This window comes from Plecotus auritus (assembly GCF_963455305.1).
Source record: "Plecotus auritus genome assembly, chromosome: 1".
Taxonomy (NCBI): domain Eukaryota; kingdom Metazoa; phylum Chordata; class Mammalia; order Chiroptera; family Vespertilionidae; genus Plecotus; species Plecotus auritus.
Window position 1 is genome coordinate 10,927,814 of NC_137770.1, and position 26,674 is coordinate 10,954,487.

Consider the following 26,674-nt stretch of genomic DNA (forward strand, 5'->3'; position numbering starts at 1 on the left):
CTATCCGCTGTGCCAAACCGGCTAGGGCTTTCCTTCCCTTATTTTTATTCTTTTATTTTTAAATATATTTCTATTTATCTCTGAGAGGAAGGGAGAGGGAGATAGAAACATCAACGATGAGAGAGAATCATTCGTCAGCTGCCTCCTGCACACCCCACACTGTGACCTGGTTCATAGGTCCATGTTCAACCACTGAGCCATGCAGGCCGGGCATGCTTTCCTTCCCTTTTAAAAAGGGTAAATCAGTGGCGGTGTATTCACACAAAGGGAGACCAACAGAGGGAGAGCTGACAAAGCCCGCTCTACTGAATCCACTGAAAGTCCCAGCCTTCCTCATGGCCGCCCTCACAGCATCCCAGGTGGTCCCATGGCCAACGCCAACTTTTCACAAAGACACACAGGCTTCCTGTTCGCAGAAACTTGTCTCATTCTAGGTCAGAGAGAAGATTTTGTTCTTCACTTGTAACAGAAAGTGGTCATCATGGAGATGTTGACTAGACTATTGTAATCATTTTGCAACATATATAAATATCTAATCACTAGTGGCCCGGTGCATGGATTCGTGCATATTGAAAGGAAATTCATTAGAAGGTGGCAGGTGGTCCTAGCTGGTTTGGCTCAGTGGATAGAGCATTGGCCTGCGGACTCAAGGGTCCCATGTTTGATTCCAGTCAAGGGCATGTACCTTGGTTGCGGGCACATCCCCAGTGTGGGGTATGCAGGAGGCAGCTGATCGATGTTTCTCATCTATGTTTCTAACTCTCTATCCCTCTCTCTTCCTCTCTGTAAAAATCAATAAAATATATTTAAAAAAAAAAGAAGGTGGCAGGTGGGGCAGGACTGGGCAAGATGGGCCGGACACGCCCTGGAGCCAACCTCCCTGGGTCCCTCCCTGGCCAGCCACACCTGGGGCAGTGCTGCGGCTCGAAGGGCATCTTCGGAGTAAGCGGGGTCCCTCCAGCAGATGGGGTCCCTCAGCCTGGCCTACGGGGATCAGGCTGAAATCAGCTCTCCGACATCCCCCAAGGGGTCCCGGATTGCGAGAGGGCAGTTCTTGGGTTCTCACCAAGAACCACTGCTGCCAAGTCACCGCAGCTTGGCAGCTCCTGCATTGAGCATCTGCCCCCTGGTGGTCATTGTGTGTCATAGCTACCAGTCTGGCAGTTGGACGGTCGCTTAGTCTTTTTTATATATAGATTATGCCGTGCCTGAAACTAATGTAACATATATGACAATAATACTTCAACAACAAGAAAAAGAAAATGGTTTAATTTTCAAATTATAGTTTTCTAGTTTTATCTCTGAGGTGACCAGGAAAACACTTTTGTGAGTTTTCTATTATATTAAACAGTATCAAGACCTTAATTGCATGTCTGAGTTTGTGTTAGTCTCCTTACCACACGTATTGGCGACTCGGCCCTCAGTGGGACAACCCAGTGAGCCCAATGGAGACAGTTACCTGAGGCTGGAGAAAGCGCCGGAAGCGAGACTCAGAATAGAGGGAGGAGGGTTGTAATTAACTCTTTATCTTTGACCTAAAGCCTCTGTTTTTTTTTGTTTATTTGTTTTTTGGGGGGTTTTTTTTGAGTAAGGAAAGGTTTATTGATCAAGAAGGCGCCTCTGGCCCTGACCGGTTTGGCTCAGTGGATAGAGCGTCAGCCTGCAGACTGAAAGGTCCCAGGTTCGATTCCAGTCAAGGGCATGTACCTTGGTTGCGGGCATATCCCCAGTAGGGGGTGTGCAGAGGGCAGTTGATCGATGTTTCTCTCTCATCGATGTTTCTAACTCTCTATCCCTCTCCCTTCCTCTCTGTAAAAAATCAATAAAACATATTTTTTTAAAAAAAGAGAGAAGGCGCCTCTGCTTTCTATTTAATGTGCTTGGTCAGCTCCAGTTAGGAAGACTCACTGTTCTGCAACACTGCTTTCTCTGTAGATTGAAAGGATACTGGGTGTCCGCCTACAAGCTGGCCTCAGAGCTTGGACCCAGGTGCTTCTTGGACAAGCTGAAGATAAATCGGAAGTCGACATGGACACAGACGCGCCACAAGTTAGTCACAAACCTGGTGGAGAGCCAAAGATCAAGGTGAGTATTTCCCAGAGCATCCCATGCAAGTAAATAAGCTTCTGCCCTGAAATGTAGCAGTGAAAAAGCCTCTTCACCGTGGAGAAACCTGACAGACATCACCTCCCCCGGTGACCCAGGTCAGCATCCCCTGTGACGTTGTGTGGGACCGTGTGCGGTGTGATGGAGGGTGCCTGGCCCCCAGGATCTCTCCCAAATCACTCTGCCGCATTGAGGGTCATTTTGCACAACACCTGACCAGTACTCTCCCAGTGCCCAGGTCAGGAGAGGAAGAAGGGAAGACTGGGCAAAGTCGTGTGATGGGCTCTGGACGAGAGCCTGCCCGTGTGACTGAGCCTGTGTTCCAGGTCGTGGTGCTGGGTCAGTGTTGACTTCTTTGCTGTGGTCATCGTGCCATGGCCGGCGTCACGTCAGAGCAGGCTGGTGAAGGGCGCTTGGGAACCTCCTGCTTCCTTGGTGACTCTCCTGAAAGTCTAAACTTAGTTCAAAAACGAGTTCTTAACAAATGAAAAATAAATTTACGCAGAAAAAAATAACCCTCTGCTTTCCAAGCACACGTGCAAGAAGTCATTTCAGGGACTGAATGCACTCTCCAAGTGGATGTTCAGGCTATGACACTGACCGGTCCCTGTCTTCACACAAATCTGAGTGGTAATAACTCAGTGGTCACACCCTAGACACAGTCTGTCTCCAAGCGCCTGTTCACATTCCTGTGATAACATGGTCAGTGGATCCTAGCAAGCTTCCTGGAAAATTCTGTTAATTCAAACTGTGCACATAGGCCCTGTCTCCTGATGTGGGAGGTGGTCAGAGAGATGTGCACCTCACAGGAATTTCCTAAGTGCCGCGATGTTTCATGTAGTTTGTGTAATTAGCAGTAAGAAAGGTATCACGAATCAGAAGCCTAAAAGAAATGCAAGTAAAACTGATCTGGGAGAAACATTTGGCTTTTTTTTTCCTTCCCAGACTTGACCTTCTCAGGTTTTTTTTCTCTTAATGCTTGAGAAATGTTTTCACTTTTGAATATTACGGGTATGTATCCCCAGAGCATCTTTTTTTAAATACTGAGATTCAGGAAAGCAAATGAGTGTGTCCAAGTGATGGAGTCAGGTGGAGATGGGGTGGGAGTTCCTGACGAGCTCCCAGCACGAGCAGGTGGCGCAGGCAGACCTGCATCAGTGAGCGGGAGCCCAACCGCGAATGCCGGCTCATGTCCCTGCTGCAGCCGCGCTGGTCCCAGGTGCACGGCCCAGCGGGTGGTGCCTCACTGGGCACCAGGCATGAGGGACCTATGGGGAGCCTCAGCCTGTCCTCCGCCTTGCATCCCTGGGGAGGGCCCAGACTGCAAGCGGCACTGCAGAAGGTCGTGGTTCAGACAGCGGCAGTTTAGTAGCTTAGAGAAAGGGTGATGCATCAGAACCATTTTGTTGAAGCAGATCGTGGAGTAAGACATGAAATCTTTCCTTTTCAGAACGTCGTTCACGAGCTCAGAATAACCAATCAGGTCATCTACTTGAACCCGCCCATCGAAGAGTGCAGGTACAAGCTGTATCAGGAAATGTTTGCCTGGAAGATGATCGTGCTGTCTCTCCCCAGGATCCAGAGTCAGAGGTACCAGGTGAGCCTCCTGGCCAGGCCACCCAGTCTCTGCGACCACCTCGCCCTGGTCTCCTTAAATACAGCTCTTGGCGTCTTTTCAACTCCCAACTTGAGGCCCAGCTCTCTAAGGGGAGAAGCTTGTGTGCCTGACTTTTTTCACAGTAGCTACTTTTCCCAGGAGTTGTGTTTGCAGCTCAGGTCTCAGTGGCTCTTAGAAAGTCCCTCCCTGAACTTGGGGAATTTCACTTCCTGCTTCTTTCCTCCACCCCCACTTTTTATTATGGAAGTTTGTAAACATCCGCAGAAGTAGAGGGAATTTACATCACCTTGCTTTATCAACATGTGGCCAATTTTGTTTCATTTGCATTCCCCTGCACACACCCCACCGGATTATTTTAAGACAACTCCCATGTGTAATATAATCTTCTAGAGCAAAAGGAAAACTCCACAGACCACTTGGTCCCGCCTGGGCCTCTAGGCACATTACTTCTAAACAGGACTGGTGCTGTCAGATGAGCAGCTCCCACAACCTCTGCTTTGACAGGCTTGTCCAGAGCGTAGTGGTCCTCTTAGGAAGTGTATCTCTTTCCTTAACTTTGAACACAGACTCAGTTCTTGAGAGATTTTTCTGCAGTAGCAGCTGCCCACGGGCTCACAGTCGCGGCAGTGTAAGCCCAGACGTGGCAACGTGCACCTGGAGCTGTGGGTGGTGCCTGCCCCTCGGGTCTGTGCCATCTTCCCATGTTTCCCCTGCCTCTTGCCAGCACACTTGTGTTTGCAGTTCTCCTGTTTGTCTCCCGTGGAACGAACTAAAGCCAGCCCCTCTTGAGCACTGAGCCCCGCACCTTGTGGCCCAGCAGTTCCTCCCTCTCTTCTCAGTCTTCCTGTCAGTGAATAAACTTGACCTTGTCCCCCTCCAGCCACCTAATTTCCCCGCTCCTCTTGGCAAACATGGAAGAACTGCCTTCGTGTCTGGTCCTGGGCCCCTGCCCTCAGGCGTGGTTGATCTCTTCCTTTTGTTGGCTTGATGAATTAAATATAAGTAGGCTGCTGGTCGCTTGTGACTGGATGTTGTCCCTTAAATGCCATTTTCATCACGGGCTGGACTTTCAGTTCATTTTTACTGAGAGGTGCCCTGAGATGAACAGTGTTGCACACGCTGCGTTCACCTCCGGCTTTGCTTGGTTAGGTGGGCGTGCATTACGAACTGACGGAAGAGGAGAAGTTCTATCGGAATGCTTTGACACGGATGCCGGATGGCCCCATGGCCCTGGAAGAGTCCTACTCTGCAGTCATGGGCATCGTAACTGAAGTCGAGCAGTACGTCAAGGTAAGAAGCTCCCAATTTCCATCTTAGCCACGTAGGAGCAAGAGATAGAATGAATATGAAGCTAAAAGGTCTTGACTAAATGTAATGTGATTCAATAGATATTTGCTATTTTAATGCAAAGAAAAATATTGGACAAATCTTATGAAGTATTATCATTTTTGAGGATTGTAAATTTTATTAATTTTTTAAAAATATATTTTTATTGATTTGAGAGAGGGAGAGACAGAAACATGGATTGGATTATGAGAGAGAATTATTGATTGGCTGCCCACACTGGGCATGTGCCCTGACCGGAAATCTAACTGTGACCTCCTGGTTCATAGGTCAACGCTCAACCACTGAGCCAAGCTGGCTGGGCAGATTTTTTTTTTTTTTGATGTGAGAATTTGAAGTGGGAATTTTTTAATGGTAATGAATGAACGTGAACCTTTTTAACAGAACATGAAGATACATATCAACGTTCTACAGAATGAAAGGCCAAACTGTAGTCTGACTATGTTCTTGTCTGCAGGTTTGGCTTCAGTACCAGTGCTTGTGGGATATGCAGGCCGAAAACATCTATAACAGACTCGGGGAAGACCTCAACAAGTGGCAAGCTCTCTTGGTTCAGATAAGGAAGGCCAGAGGGACCTTTGACAACGCGGAAACCAAGAAAGAGTTTGGGCCCGTGGTTATAGATTACGGCAAGGTGAGCCCTGCTGGCTTGGTGAAAGGTGCCGGTCGCTCCGCAGGCAGCATCTGGGTCTGGCTGACGTGAAGTGCGAGTGCAGCATGCCTCTGAGGCGGACGCTCTGTCTTGTGCTCGCTCACTGCAGGTGCAGTCCAAGGTGAACTTGAAGTACGACTCCTGGCACAAGGAGGTCCTCAGCAAATTTGGGCAGATGCTTGGATCCAACATGACAGAATTCCACTCGCAGATCTCCAAGGTGAGGGGGCTGGACCTGTCGGCGCAGGGGTCTGCGGGTTGACCTCGGCTCCAGCTAAGCGCTGTGCTCTCTCGCAGTCTCGCCAAGAGCTGGAGCAGCACTCGGTGGACACCGCCAGCACCTCGGACGCCGTCACTTTCATCACCTACGTGCAGTCTTTGAAACGGAAGATCAAGCAGTTTGAGAAGCAAGTTGAGGTGAGTTCTAGGAGTAGTTAAAATTCTCACGGAGGGCTCTGACTCACCACCAGCCCTTTAGGCACGGCCACCGGTCACCTGTGTTGTCACACCTGCTGTGCTCGTTAATGTGCACATGTGGCATCCAGGCATCTGCATTTTAGCTCTGCAGGTGGTTCCTCTGCACACCGAGGTCTGAGAACCACTGGCTGTTGACTTACAAGAGCTGTTATTTTAGTTGTTGATCTTCAAGTCATCAAACTTGAATTTCTTTTTTATAATTTGGGAGGGGGTGTGGTGAAGCAGCATGCAGAGGGCCTCTCCAGGGCCCTCGGGATGCAGCTAGGTACGTAGCAGGACTGCCAGGGAGGCTCGCGGGCACTGCCTATGATCACAGCACGCAGGTGACCGCACACTCGGGGCGGGAGGCTTCTAGAGAAGGGCAAACGTATTGGTGTTTTATGTTCTGTTGCCACCGTGACTTCTCTACCGTAGACCCTGACGGTAGTTTCTATTATTATTATGGAAGCAAAAATTCAATTTACTTCTTACCTCTCAAAGCTCTACCGCAATGGTCAGCGCTTGCTGGAAAAGCAGAGGTTCCAGTTCCCGCCCTCCTGGCTTTATATTGACAACATCGAGGGCGAGTGGGGGGCCTTCAATGACATCATGCGGCGGAAGGACTCTGCCATTCAGCAGCAGGTGGCAAACCTGCAGATGAAGATCGTCCAGGAGGACAGGGCCGTGGAAAGCCGCACCACCGACCTGCTGACCGACTGGGAGAAGACCAAGCCTGTCACGGTGAGTCTGGCCCTGCGGACCCTTAAGCCAGCAGCATGAGCTGGTGTCTGTCTTTCAGACCAAAAGGCCGGGCCCTGGCTTGCTTTCTGATGATGAAGGCTTTTTCTTTTGTAATTAAGAAAGCAAAACTTACAGATAGAGCGGTTGGAAACTTGAGTGCCAACTTCCATCTCTTGACCCAGAACCCCTCCCTCGTGACAGTCCCTTCAGTCAGGAGATGGTTTTAAAGATTTTCTGTTCTTATGTTATCCTCTTACTTAAACGAACTCAAAAATTGGAATTTAATTTCTCGTGGACGCAGGCCGAGCCTCCTGCTGCTGCAGGCTCTCTGTCATGGGGAGGCTGGTTCTCTGTCATCGACGTCATAGTGACTGACTGTACCCAGGACTTGCCATCTCTGGTCCTCTTGGCTCATCCAGTATTTGTCGAGTTCCCCTGTGTTCTAGGCGTCACGTGGGCGTCGGGATACAGCAGTAAACAGAAAGACAGGGGTCTCCCTCTTGGAGCCACGCTCCCGGGGGGAGAAAGAGGATAAATATGGGCAAGGAAGCATGTACTTAGTCTTGGTGCCATGTGCTGTGGGAAGGTGGGCCCATGGGAGAGGGTGTGGGTGGTGTGCTGCTGTCAGGGGAGGTGCCATCTGCGGGGAGTCCAGATGAGGGGAGCTGGCAAGTCCTGCAGGCGCCTGAGGGGCAGGGGGTCCGGGCCGAGGGGAGCGCGTGTGAGGCTGGGTGAGAGGGTCACGGCAGAGATGAAATCTCACATGTTGAGGGATGTAATGTATGTAAACATAGACAAGAAGGATGTTAAAGTGCCCTGAATGTTAACCTGGTCTTGTGTTTGAGGATACACATTTTCCACAGCAGGCCTGCCTGGTGGCCCGGGTAGCCTCCCACCACCCATCAGGCAGGGCTCTGCCTGCCCTCAGCCCTGTCCCAGTGGATGGGTCCAGACGTCCTTGCTTATGTTTGACTTTGGTTCAAGGAGCCCTTCTTCTGAGGTCTCTGCAGAATGCTGGCTCTAGTGAGGGAGTGAGCACTGGTCAACAACACCTGAATGGCTCTCCCCTTCACCTTGCTGGTGATGTGTCGTAGTCAGGATTATAACGGACGTTTCAGTCATTCCCAAGGTCATTAACATGGGAGGAAGTGTGTGGAGGGTGCGAATGCTGAGGGAGGCCGTGCATGGTTTCTTGGGCTTCTCTCAGGAACCGATGGGACAGCTGCATGTCGCGGAGGGTGTGGTGGCTGCAGGCCCCTCAGATCCGTGTCCCCAGGTCACTCTTCTCTCCTGTCCCCCAGGGCACGTCATGAGCCTATGGCTGAACTGAGAGGCGCCCCACCTTCCTTCCTTATATTTTTGTTGGTCTGATGTGGATGTAAGCATGGCACTCTGAAGTATAACCACGATGTCCAGGACTCCAGCAGGCTCCCTGCCCCCCTTGGAGCTGCAGTGACCATCTGTCCTGGACACAGCCCTGCAACTCCCTGCTCTGTCTGCTTTTAGGGCAATCTCCGCCCAGAGGAGGCGCTGCAGGCTCTCACCATCTACGAGGGCAAGTTCGGCAGGCTGAAGGATGACCGGGAAAAGTGTGCGAAGGCTAAGGAGGCGCTGGAACTGACGGACACGGGACTCCTGAGTGGCAGTGAAGAGCGCGTCCAGGTACGAGCCACCTGCGGAGAGGCAGGGACGTGGCTCCTCGTCCTGGCTCTGCCCTTGACCCGCTGCATTCTGACATGGTCTCTCTTTCCACAGTCTCACTGCCTTACTGTTCTGACTCACAGGTGGCCCTCGAGGAATTACAGGACCTCAAGGGCGTTTGGTCGGAACTCTCCAAGGTCTGGGAGCAGATTGATCAGATGAAGGAGCAGCCGTGGGTGTCGGTGCAGCCTCGGAAGGTACATCTCAGTAGTGTCCATGTGTGCCTTCAGGCCCTGGAGTTACAGGTTTCCCTAGAGACCCACAGAATGTCACCTAACCCCCGTGTGTCATTTGCACTGCTCATCCAGCCTAACCTATCATTTCTTTTACAACCGTTTTTTAACACGTGGAGGAAGGCTGGCTAACTGGGGATCATGGTTTTTCTCACGACAGCTTCGACAGAATTTAGATGGCCTCCTGAACCAGCTGAAAAACTTCCCCGCCCGCCTGCGGCAGTACGCGTCCTACGAGTTCGTCCAGCGGCTCCTGAAAGGCTACCTGAAGGTGGGTGACTGGCGCTGCAGTCGGGGGGCCCACTGGGAAGCGCTGCTCCGGGTGACTTGCTGGCTCTCCACAGATCAACATGCTGGTGATCGAGCTGAAGTCCGAGGCCCTGAAGGATCGCCACTGGAAGCAGCTGATGAAGAGGCTGCACGTGAACTGGGTGGTGTCTGAGCTCACCCTCGGGCAGATCTGGGACGTCGACCTGCAGAAGAACGAGGCCATCGTGAAGGACGTGCTGCTCGTGGCACAAGGAGAGATGGCATTGGAAGAGTTTTTGAAGCAGGTGACTACTGGGACGGGCCGCACCTCTGTTCATGTTTCAGGCTGTGGCGTAGACTCGCGCCGTGTAACAACGCAGCCCCATCCGGGGTCCTCTGTGTCCCTGTCAACACGTGGTAGGGAGCTGAAGCCGTGCAGGTGGTAAGTGCCCACACAGTGGTGACCTGCGTCTCTCTGGTTTTGATGCAGATAAGAGAAGTGTGGAACACGTACGAGTTAGACTTGGTCAACTATCAGAACAAATGTCGCTTGATTCGTGGCTGGGACGACCTCTTCAACAAGGTCAAGGAGCACATCAACAGCGTCTCTGCCATGAAGCTGTCTCCATACTACAAGGTACCATGTGGGGGAACATCCCCTCCCCCTCAGGGCTTCCCCTGCTCTGGCCCTGCAATGCCTCGGAGGGCAGTCCTGGCCTGCTTGTACATGTGAGCCAGGTGACCGGGTGGTTCTTGCCCTGAGGCTGCATGTCTGCTGGGAGTGGAAGTGAGTGGTCGAGCTCTTCCTTCCGTCTGTCCACCAGGTTTTCGAGGAGGACGCCCTGAGCTGGGAAGACAAGCTGAATCGCATCATGGCCCTCTTTGACGTGTGGATCGACGTGCAGAGGCGCTGGGTCTACCTGGAAGGCATCTTCACGGGCAGCGCGGATATCAAGCACCTGCTGCCCGTGGAAACCCAGCGGTTCCAGAGGTAGGGCCTCCCCATGGGTGAGGTGGGGCTGGGAGCCACTCCTCACACCAAGGCTGACCTCGGCTTCAACCCGACTTTAGCATCAGCACGGAGTTTTTGGCGCTCATGAAAAAAGTATCCAAGTCTCCCCTGGTGATGGATGTTCTCAACATCCAGGGGGTGCAGAGGTCTCTGGAGAGGCTGGCAGACCTGCTGGGGAAGATCCAGAAAGCACTGGGCGAGTACCTGGAAAGGGAGCGGTCATCTTTCCCCAGGTAAGACTTCTGCCATGCTGCTGCCGGCCCTCCCCTCCCTTCCGGGCCTGTCGTCCGTCACTTTTGACATCAAGGGTTTTGTCATTGATCATCCATTTAATCAGTACCATTTCCCTTTCACGCAGTAATTCCTAAGTGTAACAGATAATCCTTAATTTCCTACCTGGATTTGTTTACTAGGCTTCCTTTATTTTTTATTTTTTATTTTTTTTTTAATATATCTTATTGATTTTTTTACAGAGAGGAAGGGAGAGGAATAGAGAGTTAGAAACATCTATGAGAGAGAGAGACATCCACCAGCTGCCTCCTGCACACCTCCCACTGGGGATGTGCCCGCAACCAAGGTACATGCCCTTGACCGGAATCGAACCTGGACCCTTCAGTCCGCAGGCCGACGCTCTATCCACTGAGCCAAACCAATCAGGGCTTTACTAGGCTTCCTTTAAACGCCCCCACCCTCCAGGCAGCTTGCATCACTTACAGATTTAGCGATGATTATTTTCTAAGTGGCATCACTTTTCTGAATAATTTGCTTAGCATAAATCAGACAGGTTTTTAAAAACTGCGTTTGTGAAGTAAGGTGCGTGATGTCAGATTTATTGAATTCCTCTTTGGTGTCTTATTAGGTGAGGGTGGACGTTTGCTGGGGGCTGGGGGGTTTGGGTGTGACAAGTCCAGGCTGAGGCTGGGCAGTGCCTGCAGACGCACCTGCAGTCTGGCATTGTGCCCTGATTCCCCTTATTTGTCTCTGTAACATCTGAGGAATATGGATGCTGTTTCAATTCTAGGTTCTATTTTGTGGGTGACGAAGATTTGCTTGAAATCATTGGAAACAGCAAGAATGTAGCTAAGTTACAGAAGCACTTCAAGAAAATGTTTGCTGGTGTGTCCAGCATTATCCTGAACGAGGACAACACTGTCGTCTTGGGCATTTCATCCCGCGAAGGAGAGGAGGTAGTTCGCTGGGGCTTGCCTCTTAGAAAGCTTCTGTCCTGTTTTTGCACATCTTAATTCTTAGATTTCACTTATTTCAGGTTATATTTAAAACTCCCGTGTCAATTACTGAGCATCCCAAAATCAACGAGTGGCTCACGCTAGTGGAGAAGGAGATGAGAGTCACATTGGCCAAGCTCCTGGCTGAGTCTGTGACAGAGGTTGAGATCTTTGGTAAAGCCACTTCGATCGACCCCAATACCTACATCACTTGGATCGATAAATACCAGGTAACATGGTGTAGACGTGGGGTGGGCTGTAGGGGAGAGCAGGCTGATCTCTAGAACAACCCGCTTGGACCTTGTGTCTCGTGTCTTTCAGGCCCAGCTTGTGGTTTTGTCGGCCCAGATAGCCTGGTCTGAAAATGTGGAGACAGCCCTGAGCAGCACGGGCGGGAACGGGGACACAGCAACCCTGCAGTCCGTGCTGAGCAACGTGGAGGTCACCCTCAACGTGCTGGCCGACTCGGTCCTCATGGAGCAGCCCCCGCTCCGCCGGCGGAAGCTGGAGCACTTGGTCAGTCCCGTGCCCGACTCATTCCCTCCCCGTTAGGCTCTGTGCCTTCAACTCGGGCAGTTGAATCCTTTTTGGAAAATACTCTGTTTGCACTAGGGAGAACAGTAGGTAGCAGACAGATAGGCCCTGGGGTGGGTGTGGGGCTCTGTGTCCCCCCAGAAAATAATGTGGGTTGAGCACAGGGGTTACATATGCGACATCCTCCTGGTGAAAGGGAGGTGGTGCCCTTGACCGGGGTCATGCACTCCTCATCGTCTCCTTCCAAGGAGGCGCGGAGGCAGCGTCGGCAGCCCCGGTGAGGTGAGCATGGCTCTGCGCCCCCAGTGCAGCAGAGAGACTGCTGGGACAGGGACCGCTGCTCCCCCGTTGGGGTGTATCCCGTTGGGGTGTATCCCGTTGGGGTGTATGCTGGTTGCAGAGTTTGTACTTAGCAGGTGTCTCGTGTTGGTTGCCACTTTTGACTCTAATCACACTGCATGACCAGCGTTTCTGCAAGTGAATTAGCACCGTGTACTGTAGTGAAGACAAACTCATCTCTGCGGGTCGTTCTCCCAAATAATCCACACGCTCACAGGGCACAGCACTGCTCAGCCATGACGAGCTCTCGCGGGCTCTCTCTGCAGATTACAGAGCTGGTTCACCAGAGAGACGTCACCCGGGCCCTGATCAAAAGCAAGATCGACAACAGCAAGTCTTTTGAATGGCTCCGCCAGATGCGGTTTTACTTTGACCCTAAGCAGACAGACGTGTTACAGCAGTTATCTATCCAAATGGCAAACGCCAAGTTTAACTATGGCTTTGAGTACCTGGGAGTCCAGGACAAGCTGGTGCAGACGCCCCTCACTGACCGCTGCTACTTGACCATGACGCAGGCCCTGGAGGCCAGGCTGGGCGGGTCCCCGTTTGGTAAGTGACTCCACCATCCTGGACGTCATTTTTAAAGATGGAATGGTTTCAATGTATTTAAATCAGCACAGCTATTTCCTAATCACATGGCTACTGTATTCTGAAAACTGAACTTGTCTTCATTTTTTACATCTACTTTTTAAAATGAATTGCTTTTTATAGTTGTCTTAAAGCTAAAGCTGAGTCCCACTGAGTGAGTGACTCAGGCACTGAGTCACCTTCTTCCTGTAACAGGGCCTGCTGGGACCGGGAAGACCGAGTCTGTCAAGGCCCTTGGCCATCAGCTGGGACGCTTTGTTTTGGTTTTCAACTGTGACGAAACCTTTGATTTCCAGGTGAGAACCTTTGTGGGCTCCACGCAAAATTGGATGGCCTGAGAGGGTCAGGTGGGGATACCGTGCTTGTGCCTCTCAAAGCCGACGTCCTTGTCCCCCAGCGGGGCCTCCGAGGCCTTTGGGGACGGGTGCTTGTGGTACCCACCTGTGCTTCAACGTTGAGCTTCATGTTTTCAGAGTTCCCTCACCAGTGCAGCATACCGCTTTTCTTAAAGAAGGGGCTCTAAACAAACGTTATGCAGAAAGTTCTTTAAGTCCTGGCTGGCTTCGCTCAGTGAATAGAGCGTCGGCCTGAGGACTGAATGTTCCCAGGTTCGATTCCAGTCAAGGGCACATGCCTCGGTTGTGGGCTCGATCCCCAGTGTGGGGTGTGCAGGAGGTAGCCGATCAGTGATTCCATCTCATCATTGATGTTTCTATCTCTCTCTCCCTCTCCCTTCCACTCTGAAATCAATAAAAATGTATTTTTTTTTTTTTTAAAAAAAGGAAGGTTTTTAACCAACAGAAAGTGATAGAATACAAATGACAGCTTTGTCATTAGGACTTGGGCACAAGAGGAAAAGGTGTGATGGCCCCTCTGTCCACTAAGGACCCCTCTTGTTGATGAAGCACTTGCTGTGGTAGGCGGGCCCTCGCCTCACCTGTGAACCTGATTACACCTTCACAGCCACCTTGGGGGGGAGGTGCTCTTAGTCCCATGTCAGAGATGAGCAGACATGGGTTCCCAGATGGCACTGGCCCAGGATCAGGTCGGACAGGTCACCACAGGCAGGATTTGAGCCAGCGCCGAGGCAGCTGGTTTTAGCGCCTTTGTTTCTGTCTCAGGCGATGGGACGCATCTTTGTGGGCCTTTGCCAAGTGGGAGCATGGGGCTGCTTTGACGAGTTCAACCGCCTGGAGGAGCGGATGCTGTCGGCCGTGTCCCAGCAGGTGCAGTGCATCCAGGAAGCGCTGCGGGAGCACTCCAACCCCAACTTCGATAAGAGTAAGGCTTCCCTCCTCCACGGCCACTCGGAATGTGGGGGAATGCCACTGGGGGCTGGCTGGCTTTGATCAGAAGTGAGGGAGCATTTCATTAGCTCCCAGGACTCACTGTTGCAGGCAGGCGTGAGTCCTGAGTGCAGATGGAAGGGAAGCCCAGGGTATCTCCGCATCAGCAGTTTGCACAGCTTGTCCCAGAGCAGCCCCAACCCGAACATCCCTGTGCCCCTCCCACCGTGGGTGCCTGTGTGAACCCTGGATGCTCCCCCTCCCTCCCCGGAGCCAGCCTTCCTCGCCACCTGTCTGGCCAGGTTTCCGTGGAGCTTGGGGAATGAGGTCACGATAGGAGCGCCTGCAGAGAGCTCCGAGGGCTGCGTCACCACAAAGGGAGAGGCACATTGGGATGAATCCACCCACGCGGCGATGTTGGGTAGTTGGTGTGCACAGTTTAACTCTCAGTGTTTCCTTTTATCCCAGAGTAATAGTAACTTGTCCTAGGAAACAATGTCCAGACCTCCTAGAAAGCAGATAGAATCAGCGAAATCAGTACTGGTGTGCTCGCTGATCGGGAGCAGGTGCATGCCACCCCGCGAGGCTCAGTGTGGGGTGTTTTTAACGATCCTCAGAAAGGGTGACTAGTGATCGAAGTCAGCCAGTCGTGTCACTTGGGTTGGTTTCATTTCTGCAACCATCCTTAGACTGCATCTCTAGCCTAGCGTTGGCCTGTGACACACGGTGTCGCACACCCAGAGCAGGGCTTCCTGCCCAGGGGTGGATCTGCTCCACGGCTGGGCACGGCCGTGGGTGAGGTTTGGGGAGGTGGTTCCTGCGGAGAGGCCAGGAGCGGCTCCCTGCAGCCCTGGGCTGTGGGCTTCGAGGCCAGTGGGGAAATGGTGCTTTGTAATGTTAGAGAGATTTTTAGGTAGTTTTTGAACATCATGAGTCTTGACGCTGTCACCCGATTTTCAGCCTCTGCCCCCATTACTTGTGAGCTGCTAAACAAACAAGTCAAGGTGAGCCCGGACATGGCCATCTTCATCACCATGAACCCTGGCTACGCGGGCAGGTCCAACCTCCCAGACAACTTGAAGAAGCTGTTCCGGAGCTTGGCCATGACCAAGCCCGACCGGCAGCTGATCGCCCAGGTCATGCTGTACTCACAGGGCTTCCGCACGGCTGAAGTCCTTGCCAACAAAATCGTCCCCTTCTTTAAGTGAGTAGCTCAGTTATTCATAATCGCGTTTCTAGCTGGTGCCCAGTGTGCAGTTCACCTCCGATGACGGTGCATCTTGCATAGTATTCTCACGTTTCCTGACTCGGCTCTCGCTGTGTCAAGTGCACGGTTTTTAGAAGACGCTTTCTCTTCTAGGCTGTGTGATGAGCAGCTCTCCTCCCAGAGCCACTACGACTTTGGGCTTCGAGCTTTGAAGAGTGTGCTGGTGAGTGCGGGTAACGTGAAGAGGGAGAGGATTCAGAAGATAAAGAGGGAGAAGGAAGAACGAGGCGAAGTAGTGGATGAAGGCGAGATTGCAGAGAATCTACCTGAACAGGAGGTTTGTCCACATGTCCTCTCAGCCACTGAAACCTTGGGCAATGGTTAAACTTCCCTTCCACGTTGAACCACGCGGGAGTGCTCGGTGCGATGCACGTGCACTGGGGGGGCCGACGTTCACAGGGTGCATGGCTCAGCCAGACGTGCAGTGCGACGTGCTCGCCCCTCCTCCCACACAGATTCTGATCCAGAGCGTCTGTGAGACGATGGTGCCAAAGCTGGTGGCGGAAGACATCCCGCTGCTCTTCAGTCTCCTGTCGGACGTGTTCCCCGGCGTCCAGTACCACCGCGGGGAGATGACGGCGCTCCGGGAGGAGCTGAAGAAAGTGTGTCAGGAGATGTATCTGACGTATGGAGACGGGGAAGAAGTTGGCGGAATGTGGGTTGAAAAGGTACCTGGGATTGTTCCGTTGGGGGGCGGCTGCAGCCTTGACAACTGCGGGACGCCGCACACAAAGAACATTTCAGCTGTCCAAGGCCGGGGCCTGCTGGCTTGTGGTTTGCCCCCACGCCTGTGTGGACTGTTACTTGCTTTTTTTTTTTTTTTTTTTAATATTTTATTGAATTTTTACAGAGAGAAAGGGAGAGGTATAGAGAGTTAGAAACATCAATGAGAGAGAAACATCGATCAGCTGCCTCCTGCACACCCCCCACTGGGGATGTGCCCGCAACCCAGGCACATGCCCTTGACCGGAATCGAACCTGGGACCCTTCAGTCCGCAGGCCGACGCTATATCCACTGAGCCAAACCGGCTAGGGCTGTTTCTTTTTTTAGATTTATGTTTATTGATTTTTAGAGAAAGGAAGGGAGAGAGAGAGAAACAACAATCACCTTCCTCCTGCTGTCTGGGCCTGCCGGGACTGAGCCACAACCCAGGCACATCAGGATTGAGCCTTTCAGTTTATGAGACGAAGCCCAACCCACTGAGCCACACCCACCAGGACTGTACTTTTTTCTTAACTTAAACGTAGAGAGAGCAAAAGTTAACCTGAGAATTTTACTTACGTGAGATGGTTCATTCTCTGAAAGTGCTGGCTAAGGGCGTGATTTATAAAATGTTTATGCCAATGAGTTTTATTTACAAGACTTTCTAGTTACTAGTACCAGGAACTGACAGCGTACGTCTCTAACCAACTCATGGCTGACATACTGCATTGGCCTCTTCCCTTCCTCTGGGAGGCTCACATAAGGAAAAGAGTATCGCTCACAGCTGTGCGCACTGCGCCTGCAAGCGTGCCTGCTATTGAACACCAGCAGTCTCCCCTCCGGGGGCGGGGGGGCGCTTATATGTCTGTCAGGCAAGTGGGTCAGTGTCTCCCATTCCACTGGCCCCCACCTTCCTGACTCACCGAAGGGCTCTCCGCAGTGTAGTTACAACCCTCGTGAAATAGTTTGTAGGTGTGGCCTGTGTGAAGTGTCTTTGATTAAAAAGTTTCAGTGCTGCCCCTAGCTGGTTTGGCTCAGTGGAGAGAGCGTCGGCCTGTGGACTGAAGGGTCTCGGGTTCGATTCCAGTAGAGGGCACATGCCTGGGTTGCAGGCTCAATCTCCAGTAAGGGAGCATGCAAGAGGCAGCCAATCGATGATGCTCTCTCATTGATGTTTCTATCTCTCTTTCTCCCCTCTCCCCCCCCACCAAAAAAAAAAACAACATATCCTCTGGTAAGGATTAAAAAAATGAAAGTCCCAGTACGTGCCTTTAAGAAGCCACACCACACATTTCTTGCTTGTTGACGCGGAAAGTGGCTGGAGAAGCTCGCTGTCCTCTCTCTGGAAGGTCACATGCTGTGTGTCTGCCTGCAGGTCCTCCAGCTCTACCAGATCACCCAGATCAACCACGGCCTGATGATGGTGGGGCCCTCGGGGAGCGGGAAGAGCATGGCCTGGCGTGTTCTTCTCAAGGCTTTGGAGAGACTTGAGGGGGTGGAAGGCGTGGCCCACATCATCGACCCCAAGGCCATCAGCAAAGACCACCTGTATGGAACCCTGGACCCCAACACCAGGGAATGGACCGATGGGCTGTTCACACATGTTCTGAGAAAGTAAGTCGCTCGGTCAGTGAGTTCCAGTGGGACCTGGCACTCTGTCCAGCCCGAGTTTGAGCCAGTTACACAGTCAGCTGAGAAACGCTTGCAGGGCGAGCATTTAAAATCTTAAAGCCTCGAGTGAGTCCCAGCTGTGACCCTCCCACAGGATCATCGACAACGTGCGGGGCGAGCTGCAGAAGCGCCAGTGGGTCATCTTCGACGGCGACGTGGACCCGGAGTGGGTGGAGAACCTGAACTCGGTGCTGGATGACAACAAGCTCCTGACTCTGCCCAACGGCGAGCGCCTCAGCCTCCCGCCCAACGTAGGCACTTCCTCTGTCGCGGCCCAGCCCGTCCCAACTGCAGACCGAGTGCCCACTGGAGACGCTCCCGCTTCTGGGGGAGCAGCTGGTTGTGCAGATGCCTCTCAGGCAGCCTGCACACTGGGTTACTCACGCCCAGGGCCAGTGAGAAGCCTTTCATAGGCTTATAAACAACCCTCCACTGTGAATGTTAAGCACCTCAGCCCTTCCCACGCCCCCGTGAGTGGGGTTGGCGGTAGGGTTGCTGAAGTTATTGTGTATGAGAAGGTGGCACCTGAGGGATTCAGATAGCCGCGCTGTCACGGCTGTCCCTGGGGGTGAGCATTGGATCAGGCCCCGAACACACCGCCTGCAGACGCGGAAACGTGGGCAGGCCTGGCGTGGGTTCACATTCATTCTTGACCCACGTTTTTGGAGCCGTCATATGCAGCCCGTTCTAGATGCTGAACATGCAGGAATAAAGAGCATAGACAGAACCCTTGCTGTCCTGGGGCTCAAAGTTGCTGGGAAGACAAATGGGCAAGATAACAGGCGATGGTGTGAGCAGAAAGGACACTGGGAGAGAGCGGGCTGTGTTGGTGGCAGGTGGAGGCTAGAGAGTGGGCTGTGTTGGTGGCAGGTGGAGGCTGCCCTGTCGGCTGGGGCAGCCAAGGCGTCACTGGGAAGGTGGGTCTTAGTGGGGGTTGAGGAGTGAGGGGAGCCCTGTGGGCTTCTGGGCGTTCTGGGTGAAGGGACAGATGGCAGAAGGAGAAGTGGCAGGTGCTGGTGTGTGCAAGAAAAGCAAGGGGCAGCGGCTGGTGTGGAAGAACGAGGGGAGAAGGCAGTGAGATTACAGAGGACATGGGCCTCGGGGTCCTTGTGAGGATGGAGCCTGCCCGCTGGGTGAGCTGGAAGCATGGGAGAGTGTGTCTGGACAGTGTCACTGTTGCCAAAGACCCCTCTGGCTGCTGGTTGGAGGACAGGCTGGGAGCAAGGGGACCTTTGGAGGCTGCCTGGCACCCCAGGCAGAGCCGTGGGGGTGGGTCGGAAGCGAAGGTGTAGGGAGTGGCTGATGGACCACCAGCAGCGGGTGTGAGAAAAGAGGAGCGGAGCACAACAGGTATTTGGCCGCCGCAGCTGTGCCCACTCGGACGCGTGTTTGGATTTGACCAGTCGGGTGCTTTCTCAAAGTGCGTTGTCCAGTAGAGTCTAACTGTTGTCGGAGAGAGATCGCTCTCCTGGAGGCACGTGAGCACCCAGTGTGGGGCTCTGGAGTCGGCATCTGGTCTGAATCTCCGCCTCACCATCTGGTGGCTGTGGGACCTGGCAAAGCCCCAGCCTGTCTGTAATGTGGAGACGCTGTGCACCTGCCCCGGGCACTGGCGAGGGCCGAGCGGGTTCCAGCGGGAGCCTGGGCCCGATGAGCAGGGGTGCTCACTGCTGGCGTCCCCTTCCCGGAGCGTGGCTTCTCCTCCAAGGGCCCGTTTTGTCGGTGTCATTGCTCTCACCCCCACACTTTTCCTGCCCAGATTCTCAGGGGAGAGGTTAGTGGAGGTTGTAGTGATGCGAACGAACTACAGGTATTTTTTCTTTCAAACTAAGTGCAGAAAAGTTGGATAGAAATCACTCTTTCAGGGCATACGTAGGAAAAAGAATTTTAACATCCAGGTTTCTGCCAAACCTGCATCATTCAACCTGCTTGATGTCTTCCCTCCAGGTGCGAATAATGTTTGAAGTGCAGGACCTGAAGTACGCCACCCTGGCCACAGTGTCGCGCTGCGGCATGGTCTGGTTCAGTGAGGACGTGCTCAGCACAGACATGATCTTTAACAACTTCCTGGCCCGGCTGCGCAGCATCCCCCTGGACGAAGGGGAGGACGAGGCCCAGCGCCGGCGCAAGGGCAAGGAGGACGAGGGGGAGGAGGCTGCGTCCCCGATGCTGCAGGTAGGCACAGCGCGCTCGGGTCCGAGGGTTGTGTGTCTCCCGCCCCCCACGCACACGTGCACATGCACACTGAGGAAGCCAGGCACTCCCTTGAGGTCTGTGTTACACCAGCCCCTGAGGAAGCCCAGCCGCTGCAGCTGCCAAAGTTAAGGCCCGCGGGAGAGCGTGAAGAGCCCTGCTTGCTTCCTTCCCGCCGCAGACTGACGGACGTACGCCCTTTCACGGTGGTGGTGGGAACCAGTGTTCCCAGGAAACGTGGTTTTTGAGAACCATCAGGATGAAGGGATGAGGATTGGTCATTTAAGCTCATCCTTCATTTCTTAATCCAAAATATATTCTCCCCAGGTCAAGTGACCCTCCTGGGCCTAGATTAGAAGCACTGAAAACGCCCAGATTCTTGAAATGAGTCAGCGGCATTTTCTTCCTCTCGCAGATCCAAAGGGACGCGGCAACCATCATGCAGCCGTACTTCACGTCCAACGGCCTGGTCACCAAGGCCCTGGAGCACGCCTTCAAGCTGGAGCACATCATGGACCTGACCCGCCTGCGCTGCCTGGGCTCCCTCTTCTCCATGCTGCACCAGGCCTGCCGCAACGTGGCCCAGTACAACGCCAACCACCCCGACTTCCCCATGCAGATCGAGCAGCTGGAACGCTACATCCAGGTCAGGGAGGCGACGTGCCCGTGCGTGTGCTCTGGGCGTCCAGGAGCCACTCTCGGGGTTAATGTTGCACGGACGTCTGCTTGGTTGTTGTGGGAACTTGATAGAAAACGAGTGGCTTCTCTTTCCACAGCGATATCTGGTTTATGCCATTCTCTGGTCCTTGTCTGGGGACAGTCGGCTGAAAATGAGGGCCGAGCTGGGCGAGTACATCAGAAGGATCACGACCGTGCCCCTGCCCGCTGCCCCCAACATCCCCATCATTGATTACGAGGTCAGTGCGCCGAGGTGCAGCCTTCCCCCTTAGGCACAGCCTCGCTGTGGACTCGGACTCACCTCTCCACTTGTAGAAGCAGCTTCTCCTCTTAGATTCATGCTGTACAAGGAGCGCAGACTAGCTTGAAAGTTCTGATTTGTGTGAAACTGAGCGTGTCTTGTGAGGAGGCACGGGGCCCCGGGGTGACGGTTCCCCCGTCTCTGTGTAGGTGTCCATCAGTGGAGAGTGGTCACCGTGGCAGGCCAAGGTGCCTCAGATTGAAGTGGAGACCCACAAGGTAGCGGCCCCAGACGTCGTCGTGCCGACCCTGGACACGGTCCGCCACGAAGCCCTCCTGTACACCTGGCTGGCCGAGCACAAGCCACTGGTCTTGTGTGGCCCCCCCGGGTCCGGCAAAACCATGACGCTCTTCAGTGCCCTGCGGGCCCTGCCCGACATGGAGGTAACGAGGCGGGAGGTGGACAGGAGGCTGGCGTGGTTGGGTTGGCCCTACGATACTGATTGTGTCCTCCTGTCGGCAGGTTGTGGGTCTGAACTTCTCAAGTGCCACAACGCCAGAGCTGCTGCTGAAGACCTTCGACCACTACTGCGAGTACCGGCGCACACCCAACGGCGTCGTCCTGGCTCCCGTCCAGCTGGGCAAGTGGCTGGTGCTGTTCTGTGACGAGATCAACTTGCCAGACATGGACAAGTACGGGACGCAGAGGGTCATTTCCTTCATCAGACAGGTTTGTTTACACCCACGGGCCCTGCTCCCCAGGTTCGCGCGCATGCTCCTAACGTGTCACCCTCCTGCTTCCCGCAGATGGTGGAACATGGAGGCTTTTACCGAACCTCAGATCAAACCTGGGTGAAGCTGGAGAGGATCCAGTTTGTCGGGGCTTGTAATCCGCCCACGGATCCTGGGAGAAAGCCTCTCTCTCACAGGTAATGCCCAGCTCTGCCACCTCACTGGCCTGACACGAGTTCCAGGGTGGCTTTATATGCGGCACAACAAACAACTGGGTTTAACTGTAAAAGGTAACAAAGGCTGACATCCTGGGGCCCGCCCTGGGTCCTGCACTGCGGTGCGCTGGGAAGCACTGGCGGGTAGAAGCATCGACTCCTCGGGCAGCAGTGATCTGCCCAGACCTGTCTGCAGGGCCAGGAAGAGGCTAAAATGAGCCCGCGCTGTTTTCCTGTCTTTAATTCTTTCTCAAGTGCTTTGCATCTACTATTAGGTGTCAGACTCAGGCCTGAGCTGTTTGGTGTGACCTCAGGTGACTGACGTGAAGCCTGCGTAGGTGGGTTAGGGAGCAGCTTGGGGTCCGGCCCAGGACGGGCGCTGCGCTGGGGCACCGCTCCTCACCGGGAGGCTGAGCCCGCTGTCTTTGCACAGATTCTTGCGTCACGTGCCTGTGGTGTATGTGGATTACCCGGGACCCGCGTCCCTGACGCAGATCTATGGCACCTTCAACCGGGCCATGCTGCGGCTCATCCCATCGCTGCGCACATACGCGGAGCCGCTCACCGCCGCCATGGTGGAGTTCTACACCATGTCGCAGGTATGCGGACTTCCCCACCCCTCTGGTCATGGGAGGGCTCTGCTAGAAGACAGCTTTATTCCGAGTCCTCGTTTAGCCAAGAGCCTTTCTACAGAGTCTGCCGCCCAGCGTTCCCCACGCAGGTCATGACTGCAGAGGTTTCTGTGCTGCTGCTGTCCTGCACTTTCCCTATGAGGCTGGGACTGTGGACAGTGCAGACGGAGCCTGTCTGATTGTGCCGCAGTGTCTGGAGCGGCACCTGCTGTCACACTGCTCTCGGCTGGACTCTCACCCCCACCTGCAAGGCCTCTGCCTGTATCCTCGTTGGCATCTTAATGTTTATTAGAAGCGTCACTGCCACTGGATGAGCACAGTGGTTCTCCCCTGCATCTCGGGGGAAGCCTTCCGTGCCTGCCTTTCCCAGGGCCGTGAGAGAAGAAGGCCCGTTTCCGGCCATCGGCCGTCTTGCTCCAGGCCTTTGGGAGCGCTGCCGGGCATGCAACAACTTCTCCAGTTTTTAAGTTGTTTTTAATTTTGTATAATTGTGGTTTTTTCCTACAGAATTATTGTCATCATTGTAAATCTTTTTCTTTGTTTCAATTCTGGTTTTAATGAAAATCATGCCTAGAAAGGCTCAACTTAGGAATTTCATTTAAAAAAAATATTTTTAGAAGAATATTTTGTAAGATTTTGTTTTGTTTTGTTTTTTTCAACATAAAATGAGCAACTTGGATCTAACTTTGTTCTGGACAGTTGTCCAGTTGCTCCAACACTGTTTAATCCATCCTTAAGTGTTCCTGGGGCTAGGTTCTTTATTTTTGATATAAGAATGTTACACAGCATTTGACCCTTGGACCACTTTTCATGTTTTAAGATATTCACATGTAACTCCATTCTCCCGGTTCCCGCAGGAGAGGTTCACCCAGGACACACAGCCCCACTACATCTACTCACCCCGTGAGATGACGAGGTGGGTGCGGGGCATCTTTGAGGCCCTGAGGCCACTGGAGACGCTGCCTGTGGAAGGGCTCATTAGAATCTGGGCCCATGAAGCCCTGCGCCTATTCCAGGACAGGTAAGGCCAAGGATCTGGGTAGCGCCACGCCCCCCCTTTGGGTCCCTCTGACCCTCTGAGTGGGTGTCAGTGAGGCTTGCCTGCCCCGTGAGCCAGGCTGAGCTGGGGATGGAAGGAGCAGAGGCGGCCAGGGCAGCCTTGTGTCTGGGATTCATCATGCCTACCCCCGACAGAACGGGTCGCAGCGCACTATGGCTGCCCACCCCTGGTTACCCGTGACCTTGGGAGGCACCTTAACCTCTGTCGAGTGGGCACCACACAAGGTAGTTACCTGTGATACCCTGTCCAAGCGCAGAGTTCACTGGTGAGTTCAAGTGCCTTCTAACACGACGTGGCGTGTGGCCTCCACAGCCACCACCCCTTCCTTGTCCCCAGTCTTGATTCTCATCAAGGGGTTGCAGCTGTGTCTGAGGCATTGGTTTTCTCTTTACTGTTGGCCACTTGTGTCAGCTATCCTATATAATAAAGAGCTAATATGCAAATGGTCCTCATGCCCTCACACCGTCACGCCATAATTGCTCAGACACTCCACACTGGGGAGAGAGGACCAGCCAGGCTGCGGCCCAGGAGAGGGACAAGGCGCCTGCCCCACGGTCCCAGGCGCCAATGTCTGGGGCTGTGGCCCAAGAGAGGGACAAGCTGCCCGCGCCGCAGTCCCAGGCACCTGCGGCTGCGGTCCGGGTGAAGCCGCCCACCCACCATCCCCTGCGGCCAGCCTGGGCGAAGCCAGCCTGGGTCTGGGTTCCTGTGGCCGGCCAGAGGAGGGAATCCTGGGTCCTGGGTGCGGGGCGAGGCAGAGGCAATTAGGGGTGATCAGGCTGGTAGGGGAGCAGTTAGGGGCGATCAGGCAGGCAGGCAGGCGAGTGGTTAGGAGCCAGCAGTCCCAGATTGTGAGAGGCAGTCGGACATCCCCCGAGGGGTCCCGGATTGGATAGGGTGCAGGCCGGGCTGAGGGACCACTCAAACCCGCCTCCCCCATGCACGAATTTTGTGCACTGGGCCTCTAGTTGTCTCATAAGTTTCGTGTTTTCCTTGTTACTTCGAGGAGGGAATTGCTAATGACTGTGGGGATCAGTATCGATCATAGTGGGTTTGTGTCTGAGTCAGACCAAGTGTCACAGTAAAAAGTTGAGTCTTTTTCTCATTTAAGGAATCTTGAAAGTTATTGACCTTGTAAAATCAGGATCTTTCTCTTGCCTTCTTTTTAATTCCGTACAACCTTTGTTTTACAATAAATTCCTAATGTTAGTGTCAGTTTTTTCTTCTTATAGTTTTAATGTTATGTATTTCAACACTGCAAATTTTCACAGAATTTTAGGCTCATTTTAGGTTAGTGAGAAAAAGTTAAATTTGTGTTGCCTTACCTAAACATTTAGTAAACAGTACATCTGAACTGACTTGGTATTTAATGCATCACTAAGTTTTCTATTGCACGTCATGTGGGGAAACGTGCCCATGAGTCAGATCTCGGAATGGGCAAGGAGGCCTCAGAGCGGATGCACACAGGCCCTCGCCCTCCCAGGTGGCCATCTGCAGTAGCACCAGGTGAGCTCCTCTGGCCACTGGTAATCTCAGCTGCAGGGAGTCGCTGGCAGCTAGTTAGCAGTTGCTCCCCTGGGAAAGCCTGGCCAATGGCTGCCTCTAGACTGACAGACTGAGAAAGAAGCGTTTGGCAGTTACTCCTGGAGACCGGTTTGTGCCTCCAGGCGGCTGTTCTCGTCCCAGCTTGTTGGGGTCTCAGTGCTGCCTTATAGAGCCATGGTTTTCAGCCAGGCTGCATGGCATCTCTGGGGCCCACGGGCTGTCTTGCTGAGAGCCTGGAGCGAGGTGCGTGAGACAGGGCCGTGGAAGGAGCACATGAGCCCTGGCAGCCCTATGGTTTAAAAATGCAGTGTTTTTGTTGTTATGTGAGCTACCTTCACTCCCCCCCCCCTTTTTTTAATATCTTTTATTGATTTTTTACAGAGAGGAAGGGAGAGGGATAGAGTTAGAAACATCGATGAGAGAGAAACATTGATCAGCTGCCTCCTGCACACCTACAGGGGATGTGCCCACAACCAAGGTGCATGCCCTTGACTGGAATTGAACCTGGGACCTTTCAGTCCGCAGGCTGACACTCTATCCACTGAGCCAAACCGGTTAGGGCTCCCTTTTGTGTGTGTGTGGGTTTTTTTTAATGTATTTTTATTGATTTCAGAGAGGAAGGGAGAGGGAGAGATAGATAGAAACATCAATGATGAGAGAGAATCATTGATCGGCGGCCTCCTGCACACCCACTGGAATTGAACCTGGGACCCTTCAGTCCGTAGGCTGACACTATCCACTGAGCAACACCAGCCAGGGCTTGCTCTCCCTTTTTTAACTTAAAAAATGAATTTTGAGTGCTAGCCAGTTTGGCTCAGTGGATAGAGCGTTGGCCTGCGGATTGAAGGGTCCCAGGTTTGATTACGATCAAGGGCATATGCCCGGGTTGCAGACTCGATCCCTAGTAGGGAGCATGCAGGAGGCAACCGGTCAGTGATTCTCTCTCATCATTGATGTTTCTATTTCTCCCTCTCTCTTCCTCTCTGAAATCAGTAAAAATACTTTTTAAATGAATTTTGAGCTATAGTGTAATTTCCACAGCTTTCCCAAAATACCAGAGAAAGGTTTTGTTTAGATTTGAATGTAGGCATAGCGACTGTGCATCTCAGTTCTGATGGACTGCAGTAACTCCATCATGCCTGCTCAGGGTAGTCACCTCCCAAGGTCCCCTCACCGCTGTAGGGACAGGCACGGCTTGCTGTTTTTTCCACGAGCCTACGCCTCCAGCTGCACACTGCGGTTCCCCTCTGTCCTCAGCGCCCGCGTCAGCACGTTCAACAAGCTGAGACCCTGAACCACGGCTTCTTCTTAAACCGCTGTCGTTATGCCTTTTTAAGGGAGTTGTTTTCAGTGTGGTGCCATAGGTCTCAGTGTTTTATATTTAAGTAGAGGCCCGGGGCCTGAATTCATGCATGGGTGAGGTCTGGCCGGCCCGGGGAAGGGGCCGTGGGTGGTTGGCAGGCCAGCCCTGCCCCCTGGTGGAACTCCTGGTCGAGGGGACAATTTGCATATTAGCCTTTTATTATATAGGATAGGATGTTAAAACTTTGGATTGCTTAAGCATCTTGAGTTCAGATTCTCAGCTTTTTCCATTTGTAGAAAATTAAAATTTCTGGTAAAGACTCATGTCAGCCCATGGAGTCACCCCCAACA

The 26,674-nt window shown here is 53.1% G+C and overlaps 1 protein-coding gene across 1 annotated transcript in view; it reads left to right on the forward strand.

Annotated features, from left to right (window-relative positions):
* Positions 1-26,674, forward strand: part of DYNC1H1 (dynein cytoplasmic 1 heavy chain 1) — a 68,519-nt gene that overhangs the window by 22,571 nt on the left and 19,274 nt on the right. The window contains exons 10-42 of the mRNA XM_080684769.1: positions 1,936-2,085; positions 3,557-3,703; positions 4,874-5,014; positions 5,526-5,702; positions 5,830-5,940; positions 6,018-6,137; positions 6,678-6,917; positions 8,424-8,579; positions 8,702-8,815; positions 9,012-9,122; positions 9,196-9,405; positions 9,591-9,737; positions 9,925-10,091; positions 10,172-10,345; positions 11,134-11,299; positions 11,380-11,568; positions 11,660-11,854; positions 12,478-12,760; positions 12,995-13,095; positions 13,921-14,080; positions 15,046-15,289; positions 15,446-15,629; positions 15,808-16,020; positions 17,431-17,669; positions 17,821-17,977; positions 19,674-19,901; positions 20,335-20,565; positions 20,696-20,836; positions 21,048-21,281; positions 21,361-21,567; positions 21,645-21,766; positions 22,218-22,383; positions 23,274-23,437. Coding sequence (XP_080540895.1) covers positions 1,936-2,085; positions 3,557-3,703; positions 4,874-5,014; positions 5,526-5,702; positions 5,830-5,940; positions 6,018-6,137; positions 6,678-6,917; positions 8,424-8,579; positions 8,702-8,815; positions 9,012-9,122; positions 9,196-9,405; positions 9,591-9,737; positions 9,925-10,091; positions 10,172-10,345; positions 11,134-11,299; positions 11,380-11,568; positions 11,660-11,854; positions 12,478-12,760; positions 12,995-13,095; positions 13,921-14,080; positions 15,046-15,289; positions 15,446-15,629; positions 15,808-16,020; positions 17,431-17,669; positions 17,821-17,977; positions 19,674-19,901; positions 20,335-20,565; positions 20,696-20,836; positions 21,048-21,281; positions 21,361-21,567; positions 21,645-21,766; positions 22,218-22,383; positions 23,274-23,437 — 5,789 coding nt within the window. The remainder of the gene's footprint in view (positions 1-1,935; positions 2,086-3,556; positions 3,704-4,873; positions 5,015-5,525; positions 5,703-5,829; positions 5,941-6,017; positions 6,138-6,677; positions 6,918-8,423; positions 8,580-8,701; positions 8,816-9,011; positions 9,123-9,195; positions 9,406-9,590; positions 9,738-9,924; positions 10,092-10,171; positions 10,346-11,133; positions 11,300-11,379; positions 11,569-11,659; positions 11,855-12,477; positions 12,761-12,994; positions 13,096-13,920; positions 14,081-15,045; positions 15,290-15,445; positions 15,630-15,807; positions 16,021-17,430; positions 17,670-17,820; positions 17,978-19,673; positions 19,902-20,334; positions 20,566-20,695; positions 20,837-21,047; positions 21,282-21,360; positions 21,568-21,644; positions 21,767-22,217; positions 22,384-23,273; positions 23,438-26,674) is intronic.